Source organism: Porites lutea, chromosome 1 (assembly GCF_958299795.1).
Source record: "Porites lutea chromosome 1, jaPorLute2.1, whole genome shotgun sequence".
NCBI lineage: Eukaryota > Metazoa > Cnidaria > Anthozoa > Scleractinia > Poritidae > Porites > Porites lutea.
The window spans coordinates 55,794,085-55,820,425 of NC_133201.1; the positions used below are offsets into that span (position 1 = coordinate 55,794,085).

The following is a 26,341-nucleotide window of genomic DNA, read 5'->3' on the forward strand; positions in this document are numbered from 1 at the left end:
TCTATATAATTGTAACTTTTTTCTATTTCCCTGAAGGTTCGAATAATCTAGCCTCCTACGCAGGCGTTTTTAGGGGAGCTCGTGTCGGGAGAGACGAAATACGAGCTCCCCTAAAAACGCCCGTGTGGGAGGCTACGAATGATCTGGAGTCGACTGTACCCGATTTTATAAGCTTAAAAATCTCTCAGACATTTGAGCGAACTACACATCGAGACCAAGTGAAGAGGTAAACATGAAAGACAGGTCTCTGCGCGCTGAGGAGGAAGGAAGAAAATGGGTTAATAGAGTTCAAGCGTTTTCGGTCGAGCGAAGGCAAGTGCGAACACAAGTTATACTCCATCGCGCGTCTCGCGGCTGAGAAAACTCGTAAAAAAATCGCCAGTTCTGCAGGCTATAGCATGGTCCTCTTTTGGGTTAAATATAGCTTGAGCCACGCCCAAATTGGTTTGCCTTTTAATTTCAATTTTTATCTTCCGAGAAGCCTCCCCGTCACTTTAATTTGGGAGCCGCACCCATCACGCCCTTCACCCCCCCCCCCCCTCCCCCCACCCCCGGAGGAGAGAGGAAGAGTCAGTAATGGGTTACGGGAAGTCGTTTTATGGAGAGTACGGTTTATTATCTACATCATGAAGTGATAAATTGATGTCACGAAAAAGAAATAGAAATCGTTACATTGTGCGTCCATGCGGTTGCGACAGAAGCACTTTTGTATCGTGCCGGGGGTCAGCTCCCATCAAGCCCGAGCAAGCTCTCCATTCGAGCGGTATCGGGAGAAGCCATGAGCGGGAAACGCAATCTGTCTCGCACGGTTTCCTTCCTGTGCTCTCGGGATCTCTAAAGCTTTGGCTCAGCATCGTAGAAGCACTGGGCGAAATCACATATTAGATATAGTAGTTTCGTATGGAAATGATTGAAATTGTATTTAAAAGGTCCATATACAAATTAAAACTAAGATAAATATCCCTAACGTTGTCTTCACCTATGTACATGTCGAGCGTACACCATGTTTTTCCTTGAGCCTGGTAGCATAGCTGAGCAAGTTTAGTGAGTATCATTGTGTGAAGTATGAACTCAGTCGTTGACCAACGCGAAACGTTCTGACAAGGTGTTTTTGGAGCGAAGGTATCAAGCTCGCTCCGCAGAATGAAATGTAAGCATCCAAGTAAATGTTTCATCTTGATTTCTTGGGTTTTAAATCCTCTATACAGCCCAACAGTTTGATGGCAGGTCCAAGCTTGAGGCCCATGTAGGACATTATCATTTCTCGGGTTAAAAGAAGCAGTGCTTTGCCATCTATTTCCTGATGAGAAAGAAAGGAGTGGCTGGATCTCAGCGACCGCTAAATGATCTGGATTTGTCACCACTCGGTGTGGGATCATTATGATTATTATTGATTACGTATCTGGGTAACTGCCCACCTACTCCTCCCCTAAACCAACATTAACTCTTACTCCTCACTTAGGGCAAAATGTTGATTTAGGGGAGGGGTAGGTGGGCAGTTACCCAGATACGTATAATGATCCGAGGTATGAAATAGTGCTGTAAGGACTGTAAGGCTTTCAGAGTTGTTGTAGTATCAAATACGATCCACGTTTTGGTACGTTAAAAACTGGGTATGATTGGGAAGTCACTGACAAAAGCCCTTACACGAAAAGCGCAAGAGACTAGACGAAAATCAGTACAAAGTGTTTATATAAATCCTTGGTTCAGAAACCTATCCCAGAAAGAAGCGATTACACTTAGACACGTCAAAACAGTCTCCTTGCACGGGAAATGATTCAAACTTTTGGGAGTTTAGACGCTAGGGCATAAACTGTCCCCCGTCATTAACAGTAAACAAAATTTCAGCAATATTTCGGGTCTAAAGGAGCTCGGGGATTCCGCCATAACCGGGTCCCTAAACCTACACCAAAAGTAGTCTTTGTATCCCTGTGCAAGGGTGGTAAATTGAGATGACCCTTCTCACCCTAACTTTTCAGCCTTTCTAGGGGTGCAAGCTTGCCATGAGGGCTAGACCTAAAGTTGCCAAGAGCTGTTGGGTCAGGTGAAAGCGGGGGGGGGGGGGGAGGTTGGAAAGAAAGATTTGTATTCATAACTTGCTCTTGATTATTTTCGTAAAACCCCTATTGAATCAATTTTAGTTTTAGCGTGAATTCAAACACAGCACCATTGACTATCAATTCTAATAGCTACCCTTGATCGCTATCGGAGGCTAGTTACATTTTTCGGGAACGCTTCTGAAAGAGGGGATTCACTTTGTTCATACCAAGGACTTAAAAAGCTTCGCGATTTTGGTGACTACTTACAAAGCGTGATACTGTAAGTGTAAGAAATAAATTCACGGAGGGTCCGAATATACAAATTAAGTGTAATTTTCTTTCAGTAAATTTACTCACGTGTTTTTTGAACATATCCGCATGTTCCGCAAGCTCAGATTTCTCTATGAACTTAACCACCTCATCCACAGACCACGTTGTAGGAGGTGACGTGGACCCGACTTTTGCAGAACTCACATCTGATAAGATAACAAAAAATGTCTGATTCCACCCAGATAACACATTAGAGAACTTTAGATTCTCAGACGACGACGACTACGAGTACGAGATTTTCTCAATACTGAGTATTGCTTACGCGTGAACCAGCGTTATTTTGGCGGGAAAACGTGGTAGCCGTCGTCATTTTACAACGAGTTTTAGCAAGAATGTCGGAGTAGCGGAAACAAGTTATCAAATGTAAGAAGAGTTATCATTTTGCTATCGGAGAGGGGTTAAGAACTTCCTTCAGTATAAATAACCGTACTAACCTTTTTAGTGAAAAACAGTAAAATGAAGCTTTCCAGGATGTCTTTTTTAGAACACGCACAAAAACTTTAAGACCGATACACACGAGGGGTTTTGCTCCCGGAGCATGCTCCAGGCTCATTTTGCACATGTCAGTACACACGAGGGAGCGTTTTCAAGTTTGCTCAATTTGCCCCGGGAGCTTGCTCCCAAATATTTAACCGGTTAAATATCGTGGAGCATTTTGCGGGGTGGAAATTCTGCTCCCGAGGATGAAGTGTACCCATGAAATCGTTGGTACACACGGAGGAGCTTTGCTCCCGGAGCGTGCCCCTGGAGCATGCTCCGAGGGCAAAATCTTTCGTGTGTATCGATCGGCCTTTAAGTTAAATCTCGTACTTGTAGTCGTTCTCGTCTCAGGACTACACTCACCCGGATGATGTTGTTTCACCTACTTATGATTATGATCGTGATAATAAAAACGAAGAGGAAGGAATATGCTATCAAGTCATGAGACACTAAACAGAACCTTTACGTTAAAGGAGCTGTGTCATGAAATTTATCAAAATTTAACCCTTTCACTGCCAGAGTGTTTGATGGAGTTTTGTAAGGTGACTCTAACTTTTGAGTATGCAGACGAAATCCTAAGATGTGACCATTCAAATGAAAGCTCTCTGTCTGTACTTTCACATGATGCTTTTTTTTTCTCAAAATTTTAAAAAATGAAATTTGGAAATTTGGTAGGAATTTGCCTTCGGCTACATTTGGCAGTGAAAAGGTTAAACAGTGGGGACTGCCATAAAATTAAGTGAAACATGAAAATAACTGCTCAAAAGGTTTAATGAAGGTATCAACAAAACAGTAAACACAAAAGGAGGAACGGATAAACAAGCCGATTGAAATTGTGGATTTTGAAAACTTGTTAGCCTGACAATTTTCAAAGTTCGTTTTCGTTGCTTGTAACGTCTGATATAATGCTTGCGAGACAAATTGCTTGACCCAAGGCTGTGATTTTGATTTTGACATTCACAGGTAATTTCAGACTTTCTCAAAGACCTTCGCTTCTCGTTTCCGGTTCCGGTAGTAGGAAAATTTCTAGCTCGCGCTTTGCGCTCGAGAGAAATTTTGAGCTCGACTTGTGGGCAAGTCTAAGATAGTTTCTCAAGTTCCATGTCGAATAAGGACGCATAATCGGCGTTATAAACAAAATAAACTGCTTGAGTTGTTGATTGAGGTCTGAGGGCCCAGGATGTGAGAAAATATAACGTGCAATAAACTGTTATTTAACCTTACCGTCATCATCATTATTATCATCGTCATCATCAATTGTAATCCGCGTACGCTTGACTTCCTCTAGATCGCGATCTTTGTTTGCACTTCTCTTGAAGGTGCTCGCGGCATTTACCTGTGAGGTTGCTGGAGGTGAATCTGGCAGAACAGTGTTGCGTCTTGGCGCTGATGAAAACAATCATTCAAACTACAATCAAATTTACATGAAGCGGCCCCACTTGGGCAACAAAGTTAATAAAGTGCAATGGTGATGAAGCGTGTCAAATTCTCGAGAGTGAGAGGGAGCATGCGCACCAGTACCGTACACTGCCAGAAAAGCCAGCTTAGCGGGCGCAAAAACGGAAGGGGAGGGGAAGCGAAAAAACGCAAACGGAAAACAGAGAACCCTTCTATTTCCCTCCTCCAACCCCTTTCGGTGCCTACTACACAAGCTGACTACAGCCGAACCCCTCTTTACGGACACCCGCTTAATACAGACCCATCGTTGTCTTTGTCCCTGGGGAAAGTCCTTACTTTTTCTCTAATTCAAGCGCTTAATACGAAAACTGACCCGTTCACGCGGGAAATGAACTCGTTTTTCTAGTATAATCAACAGATTCTCCCGAAATTGAACCCCACTAATACGGACACCTCTTTGTCAACTGTGTGCTGCAATTAGCCCTACTTTTTCGTAAGGTACAAAACCCTTCGGATGACGGCATGTCAATGTTACAGTAGACGGGATAAATCTAGACCCCATTCTCCGACTTTTTGGCAACAAATTAGTCATGCAGAGTGTTGTTTGTAATTGAAGTAATGATTTCTCTTTTTTTCCTTAGTATTTTTTCCATAGAAACGAAATATTTCTTTTTTTATCCAATTACATGACCCGCACTTAATACGGACACTTTCTAATGTCCGCTTCGTGTCTTAGTAACGGGGTTCGATCCGGGACAATTTTAAGCTACGTGCAAACGGACAGAACGACTCCCAACAATGTTTGACCGGTTTCAAACTTTGCGCAACAACTCCCGACAACACGCAACACCATGCCACAGGGTGTGTAAGCGGACGCAACACGTAACATCCAACAATGTTGGAAGTTGTTCGCTAACAATGTTGCGTCCGTTTGCACGGGGCTTTAAAACACTTCATATTACGTAGAAAAGTACGATTACTTAGACTCTTACCACTTCCGCCGCATTTAGGACATTTTCCAGAGATGCGATCTCCGCTGAACATGTTTTCGCAGCACTTGAGATTCTCTGCTAACTTGTCCAACACGCACCAAAATCTCGACACTCGATCCATGCTCTGTAGAAAACAACTTAATGTGCGCTTGCCGTTGTTGACGGTGATCTTTGTTTTGCCGGCGCCCGGCTTCAGAATCCCAAACACCGTAACAGGTTCAATGCCAGCGTTTACAATCGACTGAAAACAGTCTCTAGCCACGTTTAACACAGTGCCTCGAAAGCAGCTTGGTAGTCCCAACACTTTGGCTCGGCTCAGATGCGGGCCTGGGTAGCAGCCGTGGTTAATGAACACTTGAACCGTGTAAGAAAGTATCAATTCATCCCCATCGCAGGCTGAAGACAAGTAAGATGACGGCGACTCACGGCGAGTAGTAGATGGTGTACTGACCGTGGGGGTGGGGTTGGGTTTGGTTGTTGGTGGTACCGGTTGTACTGGAGAGGTAGTTTGAGACTTCTTTTTTTCTTGTTTGTCTGGCTTTTCTGGTTTTTCTGGTTTGGTGGGTTTCTCGGGCAGTTTTTCTTTTGTTTTGGCACTATAAAAAAGGTTTCTTCGTAAGCAACGAACACCACAGTAGGTTGAATTACAAAAACTGAACAGAGGTGATTATACTTACCTTAAATGCTTTAAAGCCTTCTTCGTTTTACCTTGAATACAAAAAATTACATCGTAGAAATAATGTTAGTTGCCAGCTTTTCTCTCAACAAGTAAAATACTATCTTACTTTGCCATCCTTTTAGGGCTATTCAAATGATACCGGAATGACTTTCATTCTTGAACGAGTTCATTCCCGGCCATATTTGTAACGAAATTTCGTTCCTGTAAAGTCAATCCGGTTTTTAGTCCGAATGAAATTCTCGTTCTGGTACGAAATTTCGTTGTGGTATCATGTAAACTGAGATCGAACTAAATCGCAAATCGTGTAGTCTAGGGCGTGTGGCGCATGCGTATCTGATCGGCGCGAAAACCACGAGAGTTAACGCTTAGGCTAAGCCGGTCTGTTTTATCAAGTGAATGCAGTATGAACTTCACTCTGCAATGAAGCTAATTCCGGAATGAAAGTCATTCCGGTATCATATAACAGCCCCTTAGAACTGCGATAAACAGGGCTGACATAAATAACTGTCTAATGAATACCAGTTTTGAGATTGTAAGTAAATGCTGTGGGCAATTCAAGCGAACTTTAACGCCGTTTATTACAGTAGTTCTGTTTATTTTACTGTTGTCTTTACTAAGGCGGAGGTGGTCATTTGTGGAGGTTCGACTGTACTAGGATATGCCTAGCGGAGAGGTAAGAAGATACTAGTCCAAAGAACGGATTGGGTTCGCTAGGAAGATCTTAGTCCTAGGGATAAACCTCATAAAAACAGCGGCGGGTCGTTCAGTGGGTTATCTTTAATCTTTAATTCCTTCTCTGCATGTAAACCGAACGAAAAGTTGTTCCACCTACTAGGATCTTGCTGGTACTAAGATCTCCCTCCCTCCATGTAGACATTACCTAAAATCCTATTGTTCAAGCAGTAATTTGCAGATGCAGATGTCAAAAAATGTGCTGAAAACTCGCAGTGAAACAAAACACCTAGTTTTCATTGAAGGGTCGGAGAAAGCGTAGACGAAAGAGAGCGGGAGAGCACGAGAGAAGTACAGCATATCACGAAAAGGAGGGAAAACAAGCAATACCGACTGTAGAAAGCATGGCAAAAGATAAACAGCGCAGGCGCGGGAATATAACATAGAAGCAAACTTCAAAGCCAGGAAAAAGCGCGGTTGAGAAACGAAATTCACCCAAAGAGAAAGCAGGAAGCAGGAATGCAATCAAAACAGGAGCGCGGAAAACAATGCGCAGCTAACGAAAAAGGCGGGAAACTGAAGAACGCGCAACCAAAAGAAAGAGCGGGAAAAAGCGCCAGCCCCTTGAAACTATGGAAAGCGAAGCAATGCACATGACTAATATTATTATTATTGTTGTTGTTGTTGATGGTGTTGTTTACCTGGTGGTTGTAAAGGATGACCACTGTAGTAGCACCATCCGACAGGAAAGATATCCCTGGAGTCATATCTACACCAATAATCTGAGCCCAGATATCCATCAAAGTCAACGCGGATTTTATCTCCATCGACTCCAGCCACTGTCGCTACACAGATCAGAAGTGGGTTTTTAGGATCTAGCGCTTCTAATTTCATGCCGACCTCAAAGAAATTTTCCTTTGGCGATGTTGGCTCCTAGCAAAAGAGAGAACAGTTTACTTTAATAATCAGGTTCTGGCTTATCTGAAGCTTGGTAACGCAAGAATCGACGACAAGGATTTAAATTAAAAAAACGCCTAGGGCGTCAGCGCTCAAAATAATGGCCGGACAACGGACAATGTTGGGGCCAAGATGACCATTTGTTTGGACAAATTTTCGGTTTGCTGGTCATTTTGACCGGACACGTTAACTTAATAAGCGACCAGGGCCCCATTTCTCGCAAGGCTTGGAAACTTTTCGGGCCCGAGGGCAAATTTTGAAGTCAAAATTTGTTGAATAGAAGCACAGTTCCTCGCCCACAAACCAGTCAATTTTGCTTCGTTAACTGATAGTTTCATTGCATCATTTTCAAAATTATTGAAACTTTGATCCTCATTGCAAACACGATAAACATGCAACAGCTTTCTGGGCCTGAAACAGGACTCAGGCCCCAGTTGCTCGACAGGCGGCTAACGATATCCATCGGATAAATCACTATCCAGTGGATAACGGAATTGGTTTCCCTGATACTTGTCCGCTGGAGAGTGATTTATCCGGTGGATAGCACTATCCATTGTTTGAACAACCGGGGCCTGGAACAAAACTACACTTTCACACAATTACGTTTTAAGAGGACAAGTATCTTTTTTCACTAGACATGCTTTTGCTTGCTAGGCCAGTACGGTCAAGTTATTATAGTGTTATTTTTAACATTTCGACCGGTCAAAAGAGAGACAAGACCGAGCTAAAATTTCTTTGGCCATTCAACACGACCGACAACTATTCCAAATTTATTTTGAGCCCTGGGTGTAAAACATTTTTCTTTACTTAATCTAACCCTGCGTTCCTCTGACAATTCCATCGCATTAAGAGGGAGTTTGCGAGTAAACCACTTGGTACGAGTACCCTCTGATTATAAGGGGAAAGAGGAACTACCCAACAGATCAGCATGCTTTAAGTTTCCTAGAGTAGTACAAGTTCTGTTACTTGCGAAGTAACGAAAACAAACCCTAGGTTGCTTACCATTGCTCAGGTTAAAATTGTTTAAGCGACGTCATTAATAAAGTGAGGCTGACTTACTCTTTTAAAGAGTCTTACGGGAGCCAGTTTTGCAGTGGTAAGAGTCTTGGCAAGAAAGGTAGAGTACTTTCCAGGATCAAGTTTAAAACCTGTAACAGGAAAGATGAATCATTGCGTTGTTTTGCGGTACTTTTTTTCGGGGTAACTTTAAGCTCCCAAGTAATTATTATTACAGCTCTCAGCATAGTGTTTTTGTTTTTCGTTGTTTCTTTTATGTATTTTTTGAATTTGCCCCGATGAACCAACCCGATAGAGACCTTTAGATTCTAAAACGTGGACAACTACGAGTATGAGATTTTCTCAATACTAAGTAATGCGCACACGTGAACCAACGTCATTTTGGCAGGAAAACGTGATAACCGTCGTCAATTTACTACGAGTTCTAGCGAGAATGTCATTGTCAGTGGGGGAACAAGTTATCAACGGTTAGAATCAAAGTTTTCTCATTTTCAATTGGGAGAGGGTTAAACATCCCTCACCAAAAGAGGTTACAAAACATACAATGAAGCATTCTGGGTTGTATATTTTTTGAGAATTCAATACGCGAAATATCTTCCTCGTCCTCGACTATAAAGGTCTCTATTGAGAAAATCTTTAGATAAGACTGACCGAGACAAAGCTTTATGAACCCGCGAGACTGAGCACGCCACCCAAATCCTTGTTTTCACTAAAACCGCTGGACGCCACAACCTGGTTGAGGTCATTGTTATCTAAGTCTTCCCTCTATTTATGGGGGATACGACCAGGCAGGTTAACCACACTAAGAGCGTCCACGTCAACAAGTCTTTATGAATAGCAGTATGAGTTCGTTTACGTCCCAAGATCAGTCAAATCAATAAAAAACGGTGAGATGAGGTCTGCGGTTATTTGTTCTTATCCGATAGACATTACTATTTAACCAACAGCAGATGCCAAGGCAAAGAGAACACGTTCTTCTCAATTGTACTTAAAGGCGCTAGATCACGAAGATAATTGTTCAGTTGATATAAGAACTTCATGTTTATTTTGGTTGTAGTTGTTGTTTGTCCTCCTATTTTTGCCTTCATAGATGTATTGTTTTGTGATATTGATGATTAAAAATCTGACTTTATTGAAGAAAGGAAAACCAAAAATCCATTGTAATAGATTCAAAATGACTATTATTATATTTTTTTGCTGTTCCCGGCCGGTTTAAACGGCATTTTGTCGAGTTTTGCATTTGAAGGTCACATTCACCAAATAAGAAGTGTTCTATTTATTCATACAGTATGTCTGGAATGCCTGTGGTTAGTGTTATTTCTACGCACACCCGTCGTTTTTCATTACTTACCCACAGGGGGTTGTAATCGTCCTCCGTTTCCCTCACACCATCCCACAGGGTGGATTTCTTTAGAGTCCACTAAATGCCAGACATCATTAGCACTGTCTGTGCCATCAAATCGACATCTTATCCTAGGCCCTAACATCCCCACAACTGTCGCCACACACATGGTATCCACTATCCGTGGATCGGCCACTTCTAGCTTCATGTTACATTCAAAGCCATTGTAAGGAGGTGTGGAGGACTACAACAAAGAAGGCCATAAAACAAATAAGGAGACCAATAAGGTCTTTTGGAACGAAAAATTAAGAAAGAATATAAATACACATCTAGTGGAACTGTATAAAAGCCCTGTTCTGACATAAAGCGATTTGCGAGTGACAATTTTATTTTGATATTTGCCAAAGTAAGATTACGACTGCTAATTTATTACGTGGGAAAAGTCACCAAACTCGTTTTGCAGATAATTTGAGTTAACTGAGCTTCAGAGGCTCTCGTCAGAGGGGTGGGCCGTTGGGCAACAAACAACAACAAAACTTTATAAATAAGCAGATGATATGACAGAAGCACTACCCACAGCTAGCAAGGCTATTGGTGGCAGGACAGTGCATGCGTAAGAAGAAATGAAGACCAAGGCTAACTAAGGGAAGTTTACAGTTTACAAATAAATGAAATAAAAATTGTAATATGGTTGAGGACTTAATAACACAACTAAATAACAACTTGTAAAAGTACAAACGGGTATGCAAAGAATTCATTTAACGAAATATTTTTTGGCTGATTTGCTAACCTTGGGCGTAGGCATATCAATATAGTCATCTTCTGTATTCAAAATGTCAAATAGTAATTTGCAGAGTTTTTTAAAATTTATTCAGATGTGACAGGGTATCTCACTCCACAGCTTAGCCCCAAAGTGAGAGAAAGACAGTTTATACAATTCTAGATAGGAACTGTTAACATAAAACCATGGTAATGGCTATGACACCGTTTTGTTGAACCTAAACAAGTTTTATCAGTGTGAATCGAGAATATGATGAACCCTCTAAGACGTTTACATTTACCACAAGGCAACCTTACGTCGTTTCCCTGTAAGAGCTTCTACTAACAATCAGTATCTGAGAAACAAGATATTTCACTATCAAAAGTACTGTTAGCTAGATTAATGAGTTGTGTGAGTGCAACTACCTGTTTGAAAAAGTGCCACCGAGCCGCAACTGACCCAGTTTCAGCCAGGTACTCATTCCAAGAAAACACACCACGAGGACCAGCTAAGAAATGCAAGAAGGCAAAAAAACCAACGTTAGCAGCCATTATTTACATTTTTTGCCTCATTAACATAAACTTATCGTTCGGTAATTAAGCTATTAAAATAATGTACTAGTCAATTCCAAAACTGCCCTCCCCCCACTGGGCAAACCCCAGGCATTTGACTGGAGTTTTGCTCCATACAATGGGGAACTTGACCCAAAATGTGGCCCACCCAGTAACGCATTTGACTGTCGTGGTCAGCTTCACAAGCAAAAGGATTTCTCAAATCTTTCCGCATTCAGCATGAGCACTGCGTTCACATTTTGTTGGACCATATTTTGGTTGTGTTTCGTAGGATATCTACGTTTGAATAAACAGTTTGACGCATGGGAATAGTTTTGAATAGTCGCTGGTGGGCGGGGGATATGACCCTTTTTGAAGTGCTAGCTGGTGGGGCATTTGACCATCTAAACTGCCAACATACCAGGGAATTTGACAAAAAATTTTTCAAAAAAGTCAAACGCCCTGGGGGGACATAAGTGGTTTTGGAATTGACTAATAAATAATACTGCTGCATCTCTGAATATTGAAATTGCATAGCAGTATTAGTTATCTATGAAAAATTGAGCCCAGTACACCAAAATAGTTTTGGAGAAAATCTGTTTAAGACTCAAAATTTTACAAAAGAATTTACAAATGTAACGCTCATTAACGATTTTTGCCACCCAGCACTTTTGCATAATTTATATTGATGGCTAATATTTTCCTTACATATTGCTTGCCTTCTACAGGCCTATGCATGCCTTGTATGGCTAAACTACATAATGCTGATGACGTCAGAAAAAATCTGCCAATATGAGTCATACCTTGGGCTGGGGGCATCTTAGGTGGAATAGGAGATTCATCCTTGGCTGAAAAAAAGATCCAGTTTATTTAAATCAATGACAAACAATGCTTAAACATAAATGCAGGATTGAGATTTACTGATTACCAAACAAACTAAATTGGGCACATACGTTTGTTTGCAGATCCCCTTGAAGCTGACCGAGTGATTGGAGCAGTTGGCGAGGATGTTTCTGGGACTAGAAGAACATTACTGACATTTAGATTTGATAATAAAATAATGCTGCTCCTTTTGTAATTAGTTTTATCACTAGTTACTGTAGTCACAATGTATATAATAATTTTCTTGTTTCTACATTATCTTAAACTTGTACATAATATATAGTATTACTTTATTCTAATTACCTTTGTCATTTATTTTCTATTTGTTTTTGGAGATATTAGCATTAGTTGATGCTATCTTTTGAAATTCGAAGTGAAATAAAGTTTTTGATTGATTGATTGATTGATTCAGAGGAAAGTTAAGTCATACAAGTATTATAATTACACTCTTACAAGCAGGCATAAACCTTGTACATAACATAACCCTGGTATAACAAAATTTAATAACATTCTTTGTTTAGAGAGGAAGTGTACTTCTCCGCTTTACCTGGTTTATAGGCACTCCACTCAGTTACTTAGGGACAAAAAGGGAAGGGGGAGGGGGAGAATGGGACCCCTCCCCGGCCCCCTCCCTTTTTCCCTTCCTCCCAAATCCCCTACCCCTTTTGACACCCACTATGCAGGCCATCATTTACTGTTTTACAAATCCCCTATAGCCCCCCCTTCTCTAATAAGCCCCCTTTTCAGAAGAACAAAGTTAATTCCCCCCCCCCCCCCCACCTTTCCCTTGAGATAAACAAGCCCTCTAGGGGGGGGGGGGGTGGTTGACTTTCATCACTTCTGAGATTGAAAGGGTTAACACTCACCAGTTTTGTTTGTTCCAGGTAGCCCTTGAGATCGCAGATTTTCCTGAGTGTTGGTTATATGAACATCATTCTCCTTGATATTTTTCATAGCTTGTTCAAAACACGTTGCAGAGCACAAGCCTTTGCAGGAAACCACCTTCTCACCATCACTGGATGTAAAATCTTTCAACAAAGTTGATTTCTTACACCATGAGCAAAGACGCACTTTCTGGCATGAATTCTTGGGTGGTGAAGAAGTGTAGGCGACAAATACATCAGATGTTGACACTCCTATTTGTAAAGAACATACTTTGTTACTTTAATTTTTAAAAAAATCCCTTTCAAAACAATCTATTCGGTCAACTTTCAACTTTAATATACCACATTAATCAGCCTTAAATAGGACACCTTATGAGGACCTCATTTTAAGATATAAACCGATTATCTGCCCTGACAATTCCGAGATTATTAGAATCACATTAATGACAAACAGTGAACCTTAGATTCAAGTTGACAGTTTCTTAAATTCAATAATCTGCAGATAAAAACTGTCCAAAATAGTTCTACATGAAATTGGCGTGAAACTACCTTAAAAAATTGTATTCTTAATAAACAACAAAATAATCGCAAGTAAAGGAAAAACTGGGTCACATGGCACTAATTGCCATTTGCTGTAAATGTGATTCTAGATCTATCTAATGTCTGTATTAGACAAAGGGTTAACTGTATTTAACAACAGGATATTGTAAGGAAAAAACTTTTAAAAATCATTATATTTAATGAAGTTTTATTTCTTTTATATGTAATTTCAGAGAGATTGGATTTCGGCAAAGAAGGTATCTCTGGCTGCTGCTGTTAGCGAATTTCTGATCTCACCGTTAGCTACCCAGGTCTTGTCTAATCAGGGTTCAAACCTTTGACCTGACACTTGGTAGAACCATATTATTCTGAACAGTGCAACGGATACACTGCTGAAACTTCTATGCTACAAAATGCTGGTGCAATGCTCATTAAATTTTTTCAGATTAAAAGAATTTATGAACTAAAGTGAAAAAGGGGTCTAACTGCAGTCGAACCTCTCTACAATCGCCACCTTGGGGATAGAAGAAAGTGGTCGTTATAAAGAGGCGGCTGCTGTAGCAGTAGGGAGGTTTTAAACAAGAGTCAATGTATGGATTTTTTGTCTGCCAGGATGAAAAAAAGTCACCATTTGTACAGAGGTGGTGGTTAGCAAAGGTTCGACTGGGTCATTTGGACGACACCTAAGAGACAAACACGGGAGGACCTACTAAATGCCTGTCACTTTAGATCACGTACTGTCATTAAAAAATATGCCATTGTTCGTCATAAACTCACCACTGCTTTCCTCCACATCTTTCCGGCTTGAAGAGCTGGGTACTTCATTTGCTGTTTCACCCTGAAATTATTGGAAGAATGCTAAAGTTGAAGGTAAATGAGATGTTACATCCAACCACAGAACCATGAACAAAATTATGTTTATTGTCATGTTTCCATCAACCAAATTCTTGATACCAAAGATGTGAAAATGTTCCAAAAAATAAATACTATTAATCAATGTGTAAAACAAGTCTCTTAACCTGAAATGATGTATCTTTTTTTCAAAATGTTCAAGTCAAAGCTGAAATTAGCGTGCATCACAGATGTTATCTACATCTAACCTCCGTTAGTAATGTCTACAAAACTGCACAGAGACTCTAATTTTTCTGGGTCCCAATGGACATGACCAGTGTTATAGCCAGGAGTGCATTTCTAATTTTCCTGCAACCGGATTGGTAAATTGATAATAGCTTTTTTAACAGGCCAACCATAGTGCAAATCCTGCTACACAGTTGGCACAGGCTTGTTGAAGGACTCAACTAGAGGTTTAGTTTCTTCTCTGATGCAAGCTAAGCTGTATTCACAGTAAACACTTTGAAAATGTAAGCTAAAATCTAGCAGTGGCTTTTTGGGGACACGCTTTACACAATACAACTGAACTTTAATAAAAACTGAATGGCTTGGAGTTAGTTTAACAACCTTCTTGTCAAAAGAAGTGCAATGCTGGCCAGCATGTTAGCTCAGAAACAAAGAGATTTTTACAGATTAAAAAGTCTTTAAAACACTCAAAATACCACTTACAATTTTGGCCAAAGAAAAATAAAGTGGAATGGAACATTCATTTATTATTATTATTATTACTATTACTAGTAATAGTAGTGGTAGTGGTAGTGGTAGTGGTGGTGGTGATAGAGGCAGTGGTAGTGGTAGTGGTAGTGGCAGTAGTAGTGGTAGTAGTAATGTGAGAAGAACACTGCACTAGCATCTGGGATAACATGGGTTGAGCTACTTGTTCTGGCTCAAGAGACTCAACAAATTACTGGAAGTGCATTTCAAATGTCCTTTCAATCTGATTGGCCAATCGAACAATGGCTTTTTTAACAGGCATCATAGACTGTACTCAAATTCTACACAGGAGAAGACCTAGAACAAGGATTTTGGCCCTAGCTCGCAGACCAGAGGTTTAGTTTTATCAGTGGCACAGGCTATATTAATGACTGCACAATAAATCTACACAAGCTGTCTAGCAGCCAAAGTTGCATGAATAAACGACTAGTGTGACACACCCTTTACCCCTCCATCTCTTGTAACAGGATGGATAGTTGCCAGTCCTTGGAAAAGTGCAACCTGTTTTGCTGCACTGCTTCATATCTAGAGGTCTAAGCCCAACAGTCTACATACCAATGCCCATCTTTATGACAGTAATGTCAAGTCAGTATAATAATTTTACAGCTTAAAAGGTTGGAGAGTTGTACAGAGTACTTTGAGTAGTAGGGTGCGAAGAAAGTCAGTTTACAGCCTTCCAAAGTGGCAAGCTGTAGCTAACATGTACTAGCCCAAAAGCCATTCTAACTTGCCCCAAGAACTTTTTGATTAGCAGGACAGTTCTTCAGTAATTTGAATTCCCTAAAAAACCTCACCTGCCCATTGGGCAAGTTAAGAACAAATTCACTAGCCCTATAGCAAGTCCACTAGCTATGGGCTATTGGACACATTGCATGCTTGAGGAGGCCAGATGACTTTCACACTGATCTCTGAAAAAGATTTGTGGTATCCTCTGGAACAACATAGTGCAGCTGGTGGATGAGGACAAAAAAATGCCAACATACATGCACAAGACTGCTTGGGTATGGGTTTAGAATGAACCCAAGCAACACCTCCCAAAGACTGCCCTACAGTGGACTCCACCTACGAGGAGAAAGCCCAGGAGACCTAAAACAACAGCACAGCACCTTGCACCTGAGTGGCAAACGTGGAAGCAAAATTACTGCTGTCCCCTCTACGTCCTTTTTGGAATGAAGAGATGTACCCTTGAATGTTTTTTGCAAATATTACAGGAGGGAAAAGTGCAGCAATTATTGCTTTTACTGCTACTATTCTACAAAATATTTTTCAGAATATCTTGTACCTCCAGCATGAAAATTTTTGGGGTCATGTTGAAAAAGGAAATGCCTATTACTATACCTTTTCTGTATTCAATGCAAACAAGTGTACAAACTTTGTATACCTCAATGAACACTAGCTATCAGTTTTCTGATTTAATCACAACCATCGTTTCTAATAACTAAGACACATACTACAGATCAAAAATATTATTAACTGATAACAACCCACGGTATAGCCTACTCATGTTCTTTTGCACACACTTTTTTAAAACCAACCAGTTCTTCGTCCATACTCAGTGTAACTAAAAGAACTTACTTTTTTTCCAACTTGTCTCAGCCAGAACAAAAAACTTAACAGAAACAAACTCAGTCCTTTACTTAAAGAACAGACTGAGAAAAGAATTTACTAACAGGATTGTATTTCTTACTTGACCTGATAAGTTACATTGTAAAACCAATAATATTTATTGTAAATACAGTTGAAACCTTATGTTTTGAGTGTGTTACACTTCATACTTAAAAATCTTTTTTTTTTTTTAAAGAAATTACCTCAGTTAAGAAATAACCTCAGTGTTAGGTTATAGTAACTGCTTCCTCTTTTTCAGCATTCACAGAATTAAAACATAACTTATCTCTTTTTTAAATGGCCTGCCATATGACTAACAATACAATAAATTAATGTAATCTATTTGTCCTAACATAATGCATATAAATGTAGAAGGTTCTTTTGAAGGAAGAGCTTTACATTCCATTATATAATATAATATATTTACTTTGCTAAGTAACACAAAACAGGATTGTTTTCAGAAGTCCTTATTGTAATGAAAACACATACAAAATTACATGGACAGGTTATCATTTTTGATGATAACCAAACTTAATTTATAATTTGTTAATTTGTAAAGATCACAAATTAAGTTGGGTTGCCATTAAAAATAATGACCTGCTCATGGATAATGAGTACTGTACAGATGATTTTCTAATCCTTTTCGGTCTCTCCAGCTATTGATGTAAACCCAATAATCCCGCTCCTCTTCCACTGTGTTATTCTCGTCAAATCTACTCTTGACCTTCAAGAGTTTCCTGTGGCAAGAATCGCAAATCAACAGCTTGATGATCTGACCTGGAACTGCTGAAAAGAGTGACGGGAATCTGGTTCTGTTTAATGTCTTCACTTCTTGATTGACATTTGGTGGGATGTATTTCTCGCACACAAAACACGTTGAACAATCACTGTTTTTAGTAGTTGGTGAGGAAAGTTTACTGGTGAAATCTTTGCCTGTCCATATCTTTATGTGTGCAGCATAATCTCTGTCCTCTTCTGCAATACCAGCATGTACATATCTGTCTCTTTGACGCGTGAGTCTTTCAGAACAAGTAAAGCATACCCTTTGGTAACCAACACTTTCAGGTAAATTACTAAACAGTGTTGGATACTTGCTTCTTCGCATTTTCCCATGCCGTGAGTTTTTATACACAGGCTTTGAGCAAATATAACAATCAAAGAAAACCTGTGTTACATTTTTAGTATCGTCCTTCTCGGTTGTTGTTGCAGTGGATGGTACCTCAATGCTAGATGTACTTTCAAGACTGTTTGGAATGGAGACATCAACATTAGATTCAGGGGCATGAGATCCACTTTTTGTGACCATGACTTGTGCAGATAAAGATGTTCCATTCTCCTGATCAATACTAGCAGCATTTACTCCACAAAATGCCGAAGTAACATCTTGAGAAGCAGACGCTGTCAAAGTAACATTCTTGGATGATTTTAGACTCTGGTGACATTTCTGACACACTGCTGCCTGGTAAAGCCACGCAGGATGACTCCCAAACAAATGAGGATGTTCAACACGGAAAACAACTTCTGGTTTCTGCACAAAGTACTCGGAACACATGATACAATTCCAGAACTTAAATGTCATGTTTGTCTTGCAGCCGCTGTTAACGACTGGAAGGTTAGCCACCACGCAATACACACCTTTGACATTAGGGGGCTCAGCAAGGAAATGAGGAGCCTGAGAAGAGGAACAGAGGTTTCAATTACTGATTGCAGCTGTGGCCAATTTTGGTCCACGACATTGTCTGAGAGAAGGGAGTAATGGTGTAGTACTTAAAAACTGCAAGTACACAGTAGTAAGCACCAAAAGGCCCAAACATTTTTAAAGTGAAGTTAACATACAAGAGGGGCTGTATTTCATGTTGTCTTATAGCAAAACCAGACACAGCTGCAACCCAAAACATTGCCAACTTTCAAAATGCTATGATGTCACAATATTATTGTGTGCTATCACAGCAAAGCAAAACAAACCATGTATGGCAAAAGATTCAGATGTGATAATTATACAAGTAAGCTACACAGTTTTAGAAATTTGAATATGCTTCAATGTATTTTTCTCACATTCATGTAAACGGTAAGACATGTAAGAGACACCTTAACTTGCATTCAGCTATTGAAAGCCCTAAACCCACCAAGGGAATCCTTCTACAAATTTGAAACTACATTTTTTGCCACAGTTTGTTTTGTCTTTCACTGATAGAGGCAAATGTTTTTCTTTAAAAAAATGAAACCTCTGCCCTTGTGCTTATCTCTAAGAGTCACAGGGCAGATGGAAGTGATGGCCTTACATTCTAAGCTCAAAAAGCAATTTTTACTGAAAAAGCCAAGAAAAAAAAGAATGAAAGCCAAAGGCCAGACAATATGTCACATTCAACATTCCATAACATTGCTGAACTTTTAATTGATGAAGCTTTTGCAAACAACAGTCCAAATCACACTTAACTGGGTTAAAACCACAATTTTGACGCTACATCATTGTATTATTGGTTGCTTGCAATATTCAACAAAGACATATAAGGCCATTTCTTCCATACTACCTCTTAAAGGTGTAGCTTACCACAATTACCATATATGGTTTGCCAGGCACAAAGTACTGTAAAGGTTATTTTCTTTTTAACACTGTACAAGGCTTTTACGTTGTAAAGTAATAGTTTACCAGCCTACAATACAAATCTTGTATAAATCAAACCTACAACCAGCTTTTAAGTTTGGCAAGTTTGACTTACCACATTACCCCAAGACATATTACAGTGTAGAAAGTATGTGTACAGTGCAGTACTATGCAAATAATAATAGGTGGATTTAGCAACAGAACAGGAGCATCAGTTGATGACAGCAAGTGCAAATCAAACAACTGGCTTGACCAATGGCAGAGCAGCCAATTGGGCCCCTGAAGTCACATTCAGTCCTTTCCGCGTGCTTTCCCGTTGTCAACTGACATTCCCTTTCTGTTGCTAAATCAGCCTCCTGGCTCTTACAGCAAGCCTTTGTTCTAATAATGTGAGATGTCGGGGCTAGAGCCAGCATAGAGACAACTGATGCACTTGTGTGTGCCTCAGAATATGGATGAATGTTGTAATCGTGACCATTCAATTAAAACATTGGTCAGATATACATTTCATTTCATTTTGGACCATGAATTTTTGCATAATAAAATATTTTAAAAAAAAACAGGCAATTTTTTTCCTGAGTTTTCATTAGGGTGCCTTAGGAATGAGAAAGTTCAGAAAATTAATTTAACTCAGCATACACGATATTTACACAAAACCTTGCAATGTAGTATAAATTTGTTTGAGCTGTAGGAATCCTATCTTGAAACACAGAAAATCCATTGGCCTATATGACGTGGTTGTTATAAGAACATAATTTCAACAATAACATTCCCGTAACTCACACACAATGACATTTCAGTGGTTTGCAAGAAAACAACAAGAAAAGCATTAGGACAGAAAAAGAGACGTTTGATATTTCCAGGTATATACACTGTTAAAAAGAATATTAAGAACTTACCAGTGCTGTCCCTGGCTTGTTTGTCTCACTTGGAACACTTGGGTTCACAGTAGTCTTGGGTAGGGGCTGTACTGGACTGGCCTAAGACAAACACAGAAAAAGATAAATACGGTGCATTTCTATGCCCAGTTTTCATCTAAGTACATATGTGATCCAAACATTTTTACCTTTCCAATTTGTGATACTGATAATTTTTGATATTGATTTCCCAAACATCAGTTCTATGAACATGTTTTCAAGAATTGCATGATATTGTTTCCTGTGCATTGAAAGTTTGATTCCTTTAACTACCGAAATAAAACATATTGTTGACTATTGACGGGATGTCCTCATTCATTATTGACAGCCAGGAAAAAAATATTAAACCTTAAAAAGCCTACAGATTCAGGCTAAAAGTTGTGATCTTATTTTGAACCATGGTAACCTGTCAGACATAAAGTATTGATTGCTAGAAAAAGGAGTACTATAATATGTATGGACTGAGAATGGTGTGCTGCTTCCAGATTTTTAAATTCATGAATGTATAGGAAAGTACATCAGAAAATGGTTACATGGATGCATTATTTAGATAAATCTGCTGATCTCTTTTGCTATAAAATGGTAATATCAGTACTAAGATGCCCATAAAGCTGATTCAATAAAGGTTGCTTTAAGCATTGGGAATTGGAAATTGGGCATTTGGGTATACAGAAAAATGCAATACTGTAGCTTCCTAATGCCCAACCTTACTGAATCAGCTATAATACTGTTGACTTACTGCATTATTCACAGCTGAAGAAGGTAACACTCTTGCAACGTTGTCATTCTCAGTACCTTCAAAAAACAAGTAAGATTTTGTTAAAATGTTGGATAGCACTATCCACCAAATAAATTACTATCCAGTGGATAAGTATTGGGAAACCAATATTGCGTACATTATCCATGTCTTGAACAACTGAGGCCAGAAAGAGGGATTTGAATGCCATCAACATTCACACTAAATTAATTCATTAGCAGTATCATTTATAGCTGATCTCAGGCAGAATTCCTAAAAGGAGAGTCCTGAATTTGACTCCTGTCTCACAGTCACATTTGTCAATAATTCACTGGTTTGCTGCCTGCTTGTGGTTTTACTCTCTTATTTTTAAGCATTAAAACCTTCAGTATTGATAAATTTTTATCCTAAATGATGCTCAGGAGGTGTCTCCAAGTAATACTAAGGAATATTAAAAGGATCAACCCACAGAGAGCTTGAATTCCAAGATTAAACAGACTTTCTAGGTGGAGTGTGAACCAAGTGAACACTAAGGATGTTTGGATTTCCATCACCGTTACAGATTTATCTCAACACATTTTAAAAACAAAGGCGTCTTCCATGAATGCATGATGGAAGAGTAAGGATAAGCAAAGTCGGTTAGTGTGTGCAGCCTTCTGTGCAGGAGATTCTGAGTTTGATTCCCAGGTGTGATCTCAAATTCTACTCTTGACTTCTTTCCCTTTTGTGTAGCTTTAAGTAGCTTTAAATAATAATTATGCTTTAAAAAGAGCTTTGGTAGAGAGAGGGGTTAAAATGAGCGCACCATTGGCCTCAGTTTAGTCTAAGTATTATTACAAGTTACCTCCATAAAATAAAGACCTTTACATTTTAAAAAATTCCACTTGAAAACACGAAAAATTTTGGTGCATTGGTGTCACTATTAACTGCAATTTTATGCCCTGAAAATGCATTCTAATTTGCCAGAAATATCAGTTTCATACATGCCAACTTAAGCTTGTTGTATGAAGGTCACAATAATGCATTTCACAATAATTGTGTTTTCTCAGGCTACTAAACACAAGTTTCAATTTGAAACTTGTGTTTTGTAGCCTGAGAAAACAACCGATGTTTGCGATGCCACAACCAAATTCCCTGCAAAACGACATCTGAGAAATGATTGAAGAAATTCCATACTGATGACATATAGTGCTCCTGATTGGTTCAAGCAAACTTCCCTCATAGCAAAACCAATCAATAGTACTACCCATATCTGAGAAGTGACATGTCATCAGCATGGAATTTCTGCGCTTGTTTCCCAGACATCATTTCGTGTGGAAACCAGTGATGGCATCACAAAATTTGGGCTGTTTTCCCAGGCTTAAGTTTACAACAATGTAGGATGTTACTTACCTGGAATCTGTACCACATATGGGGTTTCCTCAGCACTGGGAACTTCAGGACGGTTCTTCTCTAACTCTGCAGTATTATTAAATACATTGGTCCTCAGTTGTTCATCTTCTTCTGGAAGTAACTTGATCTGCAGTTCTTCTACAGCTTCACGTGTAATTTCTTCTTCATAACCAAACATTCCCAATAACTCATTCATTGTACTCTTTGCATAATCCTGCAAATCAAAAATATACATGTATAATGCATTCAACTAAAACACCAGGAAAACTCTAAAGCAACTATATTCTACATTTTAATTGATTTTGTTGCTGTCAAATTTTCGTTCAGATGCAAATACTGTTTTTTTCCTGCTTAGCTGGTAGACTGCTGGCCTGCAGAACAGGAGGTCCTGAGGTTAGATCCTTGGGACCAGACCATGTCTGAGAAAGAAGTACAGTCTGTGACTTCCTTTGCCCTACAAATGGCTAGAATTTGTGTTGCCTGAATGACCATGTAAAAATGGCGGTCAGCTTGCAAGTAGGAGATGTAAAAACAGCGCCCTTACTAGTGCCTCTGTGCTTAGTACATTGATACTTGAAAAATGAAGTGCATTTTTTTTTGTTTCTTTGTTTTAATCATTAATTTTTATACAATGCATAGATGTGACAGAGATTATTAGCTAATTTCAAGGCTGGGGCATTTGGTCATTCTTTTTAAGGCTTGGGGGGGAGGCTATATAATCCTTCTGCTAGCCCCACCACTAGCCCAATGGAATGGTTGGGAATTTTAGGTTGAATGGAAAGTGCCCATTGATCACAATAGATGTATCCTTTTGCATTTGCTACTTTTTTTCTCATGAACACTCCTTTTAATCATTTTAACAGACTTTTACTACCAAAAACTAAGTATAATCCAATAAATACAGAGCCTTTTATACACTGACAAACCCTCCTTTTTTTTAATTGAATTAAATTAAATTTTTTATTCCTTTTAATTATTTTATTTAATTTCATTTTAAGCCCTTCTAAATATCCAAGTGAATGTGTTTCTATTTGACGGGGCAATCTACAAATAGCGTATTCCTTTCTTGTAAGGAAAGACTTGTTACACGCGGGGAGAGAATTGCAACAAGTTAAACTTTTTCCATTGTGGACTGTGGGAGGGCATTTTGCACAGGCAAACAACATGGACTACTGTATTTAGATAATCATTCAGCATAGATAAAGGGTCAATAACAACAAGCAATAATTTTGTGTTCATTCCAAATCAACTTCCAAACCTATTCACCAGATGACTTGAAATGACCCGGCCCCATCCCCGCAAAATTAACTTTTACATTTACACGTATTGGGTCGGTAAAATCATTAAGATGTCACACCAACCGTAATCGGCCCCATTGAAAGAGTAATGGGATACCTAAAGCCTTCTGTGAGTTCTGTCTGCTATTTAATCTTTTTTTGACATTAAAAAAATTCACTTCTCATTACTTAATTGGTTGTTGCCGTCACGGGCAGCCCAATAAAATTTTTTAACCTGAATTTAATTTTGACCTGTAACTGACATCCATAGTAGGGGAGAAGGTAGAGAACGAATGTTAAGTTGTAGCGGAGGGGTAGAAAGTATTCCGTAAAAAGATCAGTGCACACACCTAAATCCCAAATAAAGATCAAAATGTGCGTATTCTACCTTTTCAGCATGCGGGGGCAGAGCTGTACGCCCGGGCCTAGAAATTTTTGGTTTGATCACTCTACCGCTTGTAATAAACTATGCGTTGTTGGGGTGAGCTAAAACGCTTCAGAGGTCAAAGTGTTGGTGAGGTCAGTGCGTACTAGTCATGCGTGCAATTTTCAGAATATCTGGAAATGAACGTCAACCAGGCCTACAAATAGTGGAAAAGCTAGCTATGCCCCTGGCGTGCATTGAAAGGTTATAATGTTCAGAAAACCACATGGAGCTAGTGATTTGCTTTTGGATCCGATGATCACGGGGCGTCCTTTCCAAGATTCCATCTTTGATTTACAAGATCATACGTTTTAACTTGAAATTTTAAACTCGTTCCATCATTCTTACCTTCATTTCCTCGTTAAACGTTTCACCATTTTGCTTTCCAGAAGTCGCTTCAGCCTCGCTCGTTCCCGACATCATGCAGCACGCGAGAGAACAATATGGCGCCGAACCTCGAAAAGGTTTTGCCAGAACACTAGCACTGGAAAGCGATTCAAAGGCACACCTTATCACAAACTCGACGCCAATGAGAATATTTCACTTTTATCTAATGGTACTGGCCATTTCAAGTATGCATCATGCTATGATTCAATCGTCATGCACCGCACAAACGATGACAAAACAAAATGGCGTCCCATTTGGCGGGAACATTCGTCAACGGCTCTTTGTGAAAGACTCTTACAGGATGCTCTCGACTTTCAGATAGTGTTTAAATCAGTCTCTTTTAAATAAAATGATGCAAAAAATATTCAAACGGATATATCTTTTTTTGGGAATATGGGCGAATATTGCTTGAACACAACTGACACGCGATCGCCCACCCGAAGATCCCAAACACTCGCTATTTCAAACGAACAACAAATACCCTGTATGGTAGGGTAAGGTATACATAACATTATTTTGTCCCAATAAAAATGCCAGAATAATAGAGAAAACGTTTTTGATAACTTAGAAATTCATTTTTATCTTCGATGACATGCATTCTTCCAAACGAAAATATTTAAAATGGATTTTAAGATCAAGTTAAGGTAATCAAATTCTTACACCTCCCCACTTGGTGTCGCTTTGACACAGGCTCCAAGATGGCGGAAAAAAACAAAGATAAGATAAGCGAGGAACATATTTCGACGAAACCTATAATTTAGACGCCCGAACTTTTACGCATCGACTGGAATCGTTTAAATGCAGTCTACTTAGGAAAGAAAAAAATCAATACCCGAGGAAATTACAACACTAGATAGCCTATCAACGAAAACGTTTTTGTTTGACCAACGAACTACACGAAAATACGCATGAATACGCGGACGACAGCTGAAACAGCAATCAGATATTAGTGTTCGGCAGAAACAAGATAATAAACAACTGACACTGTGCAAATAGCGTTATCTCTGAGCTACCCTTTATCAAGAACATTTTTGAGATGTTTAATATAATATTTTTTTCTTGCAACAAAAATTTATATCAGCCGAACGGTCTGCGGCCGATCGTATCCCGCCCGGAATGGGAGGCTGCGCAAGTCAAGCGTTTTGTTTAACCGCAACAAGCGACGGTTGTGAGCAGGTAAACGTGCATATTTGATATATCCTTCACTGGCCTAAATTTTTTTGTATCGATCATTTTAAGCAGCTATCCGGATCGAAAAAGGGCTGGACTATGGAAACAGAACTATCATGAAAAGTGTTGTCCACGGCAGAAAATTTCCCTGGTCGCAACAAGCTTACCTGAAGTGTATCGATCTTCTTCTGTCCCAGTTTTATGCTGAGAATTGACAATTTTGTAGAGTGCTGTAGCACGAAAAATCTTTGCGAAATTAAGTCAGTCTAAATTTAAAATCTCGGCAAATTCGAATCACGACACGCGTCCGCCAGAGTCTTTAATTTCCTTTTTGTTGCGGGAGAAGATTGCACTGAGTACTTCTTACTAGCCCGTTTTGTAAAATGGAAAGCGATTTTTTTGCTATCGACAATAAGTGGTCAGAAACCCTGCTACTAGAAGGAGCTTTCAGTCTTCCCTTTGAGTCTAGTGGCGTCGCACTTTTGTCCGGTCGTGATGTGCACTTCGACTGAACGTTACGTAATCTGACAGAAGAATCTGTTTGGACTGTTGGCAGTGTAATGGATATATTTTTAATATCTTTAATAGAGATAAATGCTTTTCAGCTGTAAGATGTCAATGGTTGGACCATGCTTTCATGTTTGTTTTAAATATGTGGATTGTAAGGCCAGCAACGTCGTCGGGGTTTACCTTTGCAACA

The 26,341-nt window shown here is 39.5% G+C and overlaps 1 protein-coding gene across 2 annotated transcripts; it reads right to left on the minus strand.

The window, feature by feature from the left end:
- Positions 1-594: 594 nt before the first annotated feature.
- Positions 595-25,001, minus strand: LOC140922429 (polycomb protein SCMH1-like). Of its 2 annotated transcripts, XM_073372419.1 has the most exons (17): positions 24,433-24,999; positions 22,384-22,597; positions 20,995-21,050; positions 20,238-20,318; positions 14,301-14,361; positions 12,966-13,235; positions 12,171-12,236; positions 12,021-12,065; positions 11,092-11,174; positions 9,916-10,150; positions 8,607-8,695; positions 7,292-7,523; positions 5,917-5,947; positions 5,240-5,835; positions 4,074-4,235; positions 2,397-2,515; positions 595-1,300 (listed from the first exon to the last, which is right to left on the minus strand). In XM_073372419.1, exons 1-17 carry the CDS (start codon positions 24,505-24,507, stop codon positions 1,172-1,174), a joined length of 2,544 nt encoding a protein of 847 aa, XP_073228520.1. In that variant the 5' UTR covers positions 24,508-24,999; the 3' UTR covers positions 595-1,171. The 2 variants fall into 2 exon arrangements, with proteins under 2 accessions (XP_073228520.1, XP_073228527.1); XM_073372426.1 differs by lacking the exon at positions 12,171-12,236 and having other exon boundaries at positions 24,433-25,001.
- Positions 25,002-26,341: the final 1,340 nt, after the last annotated feature.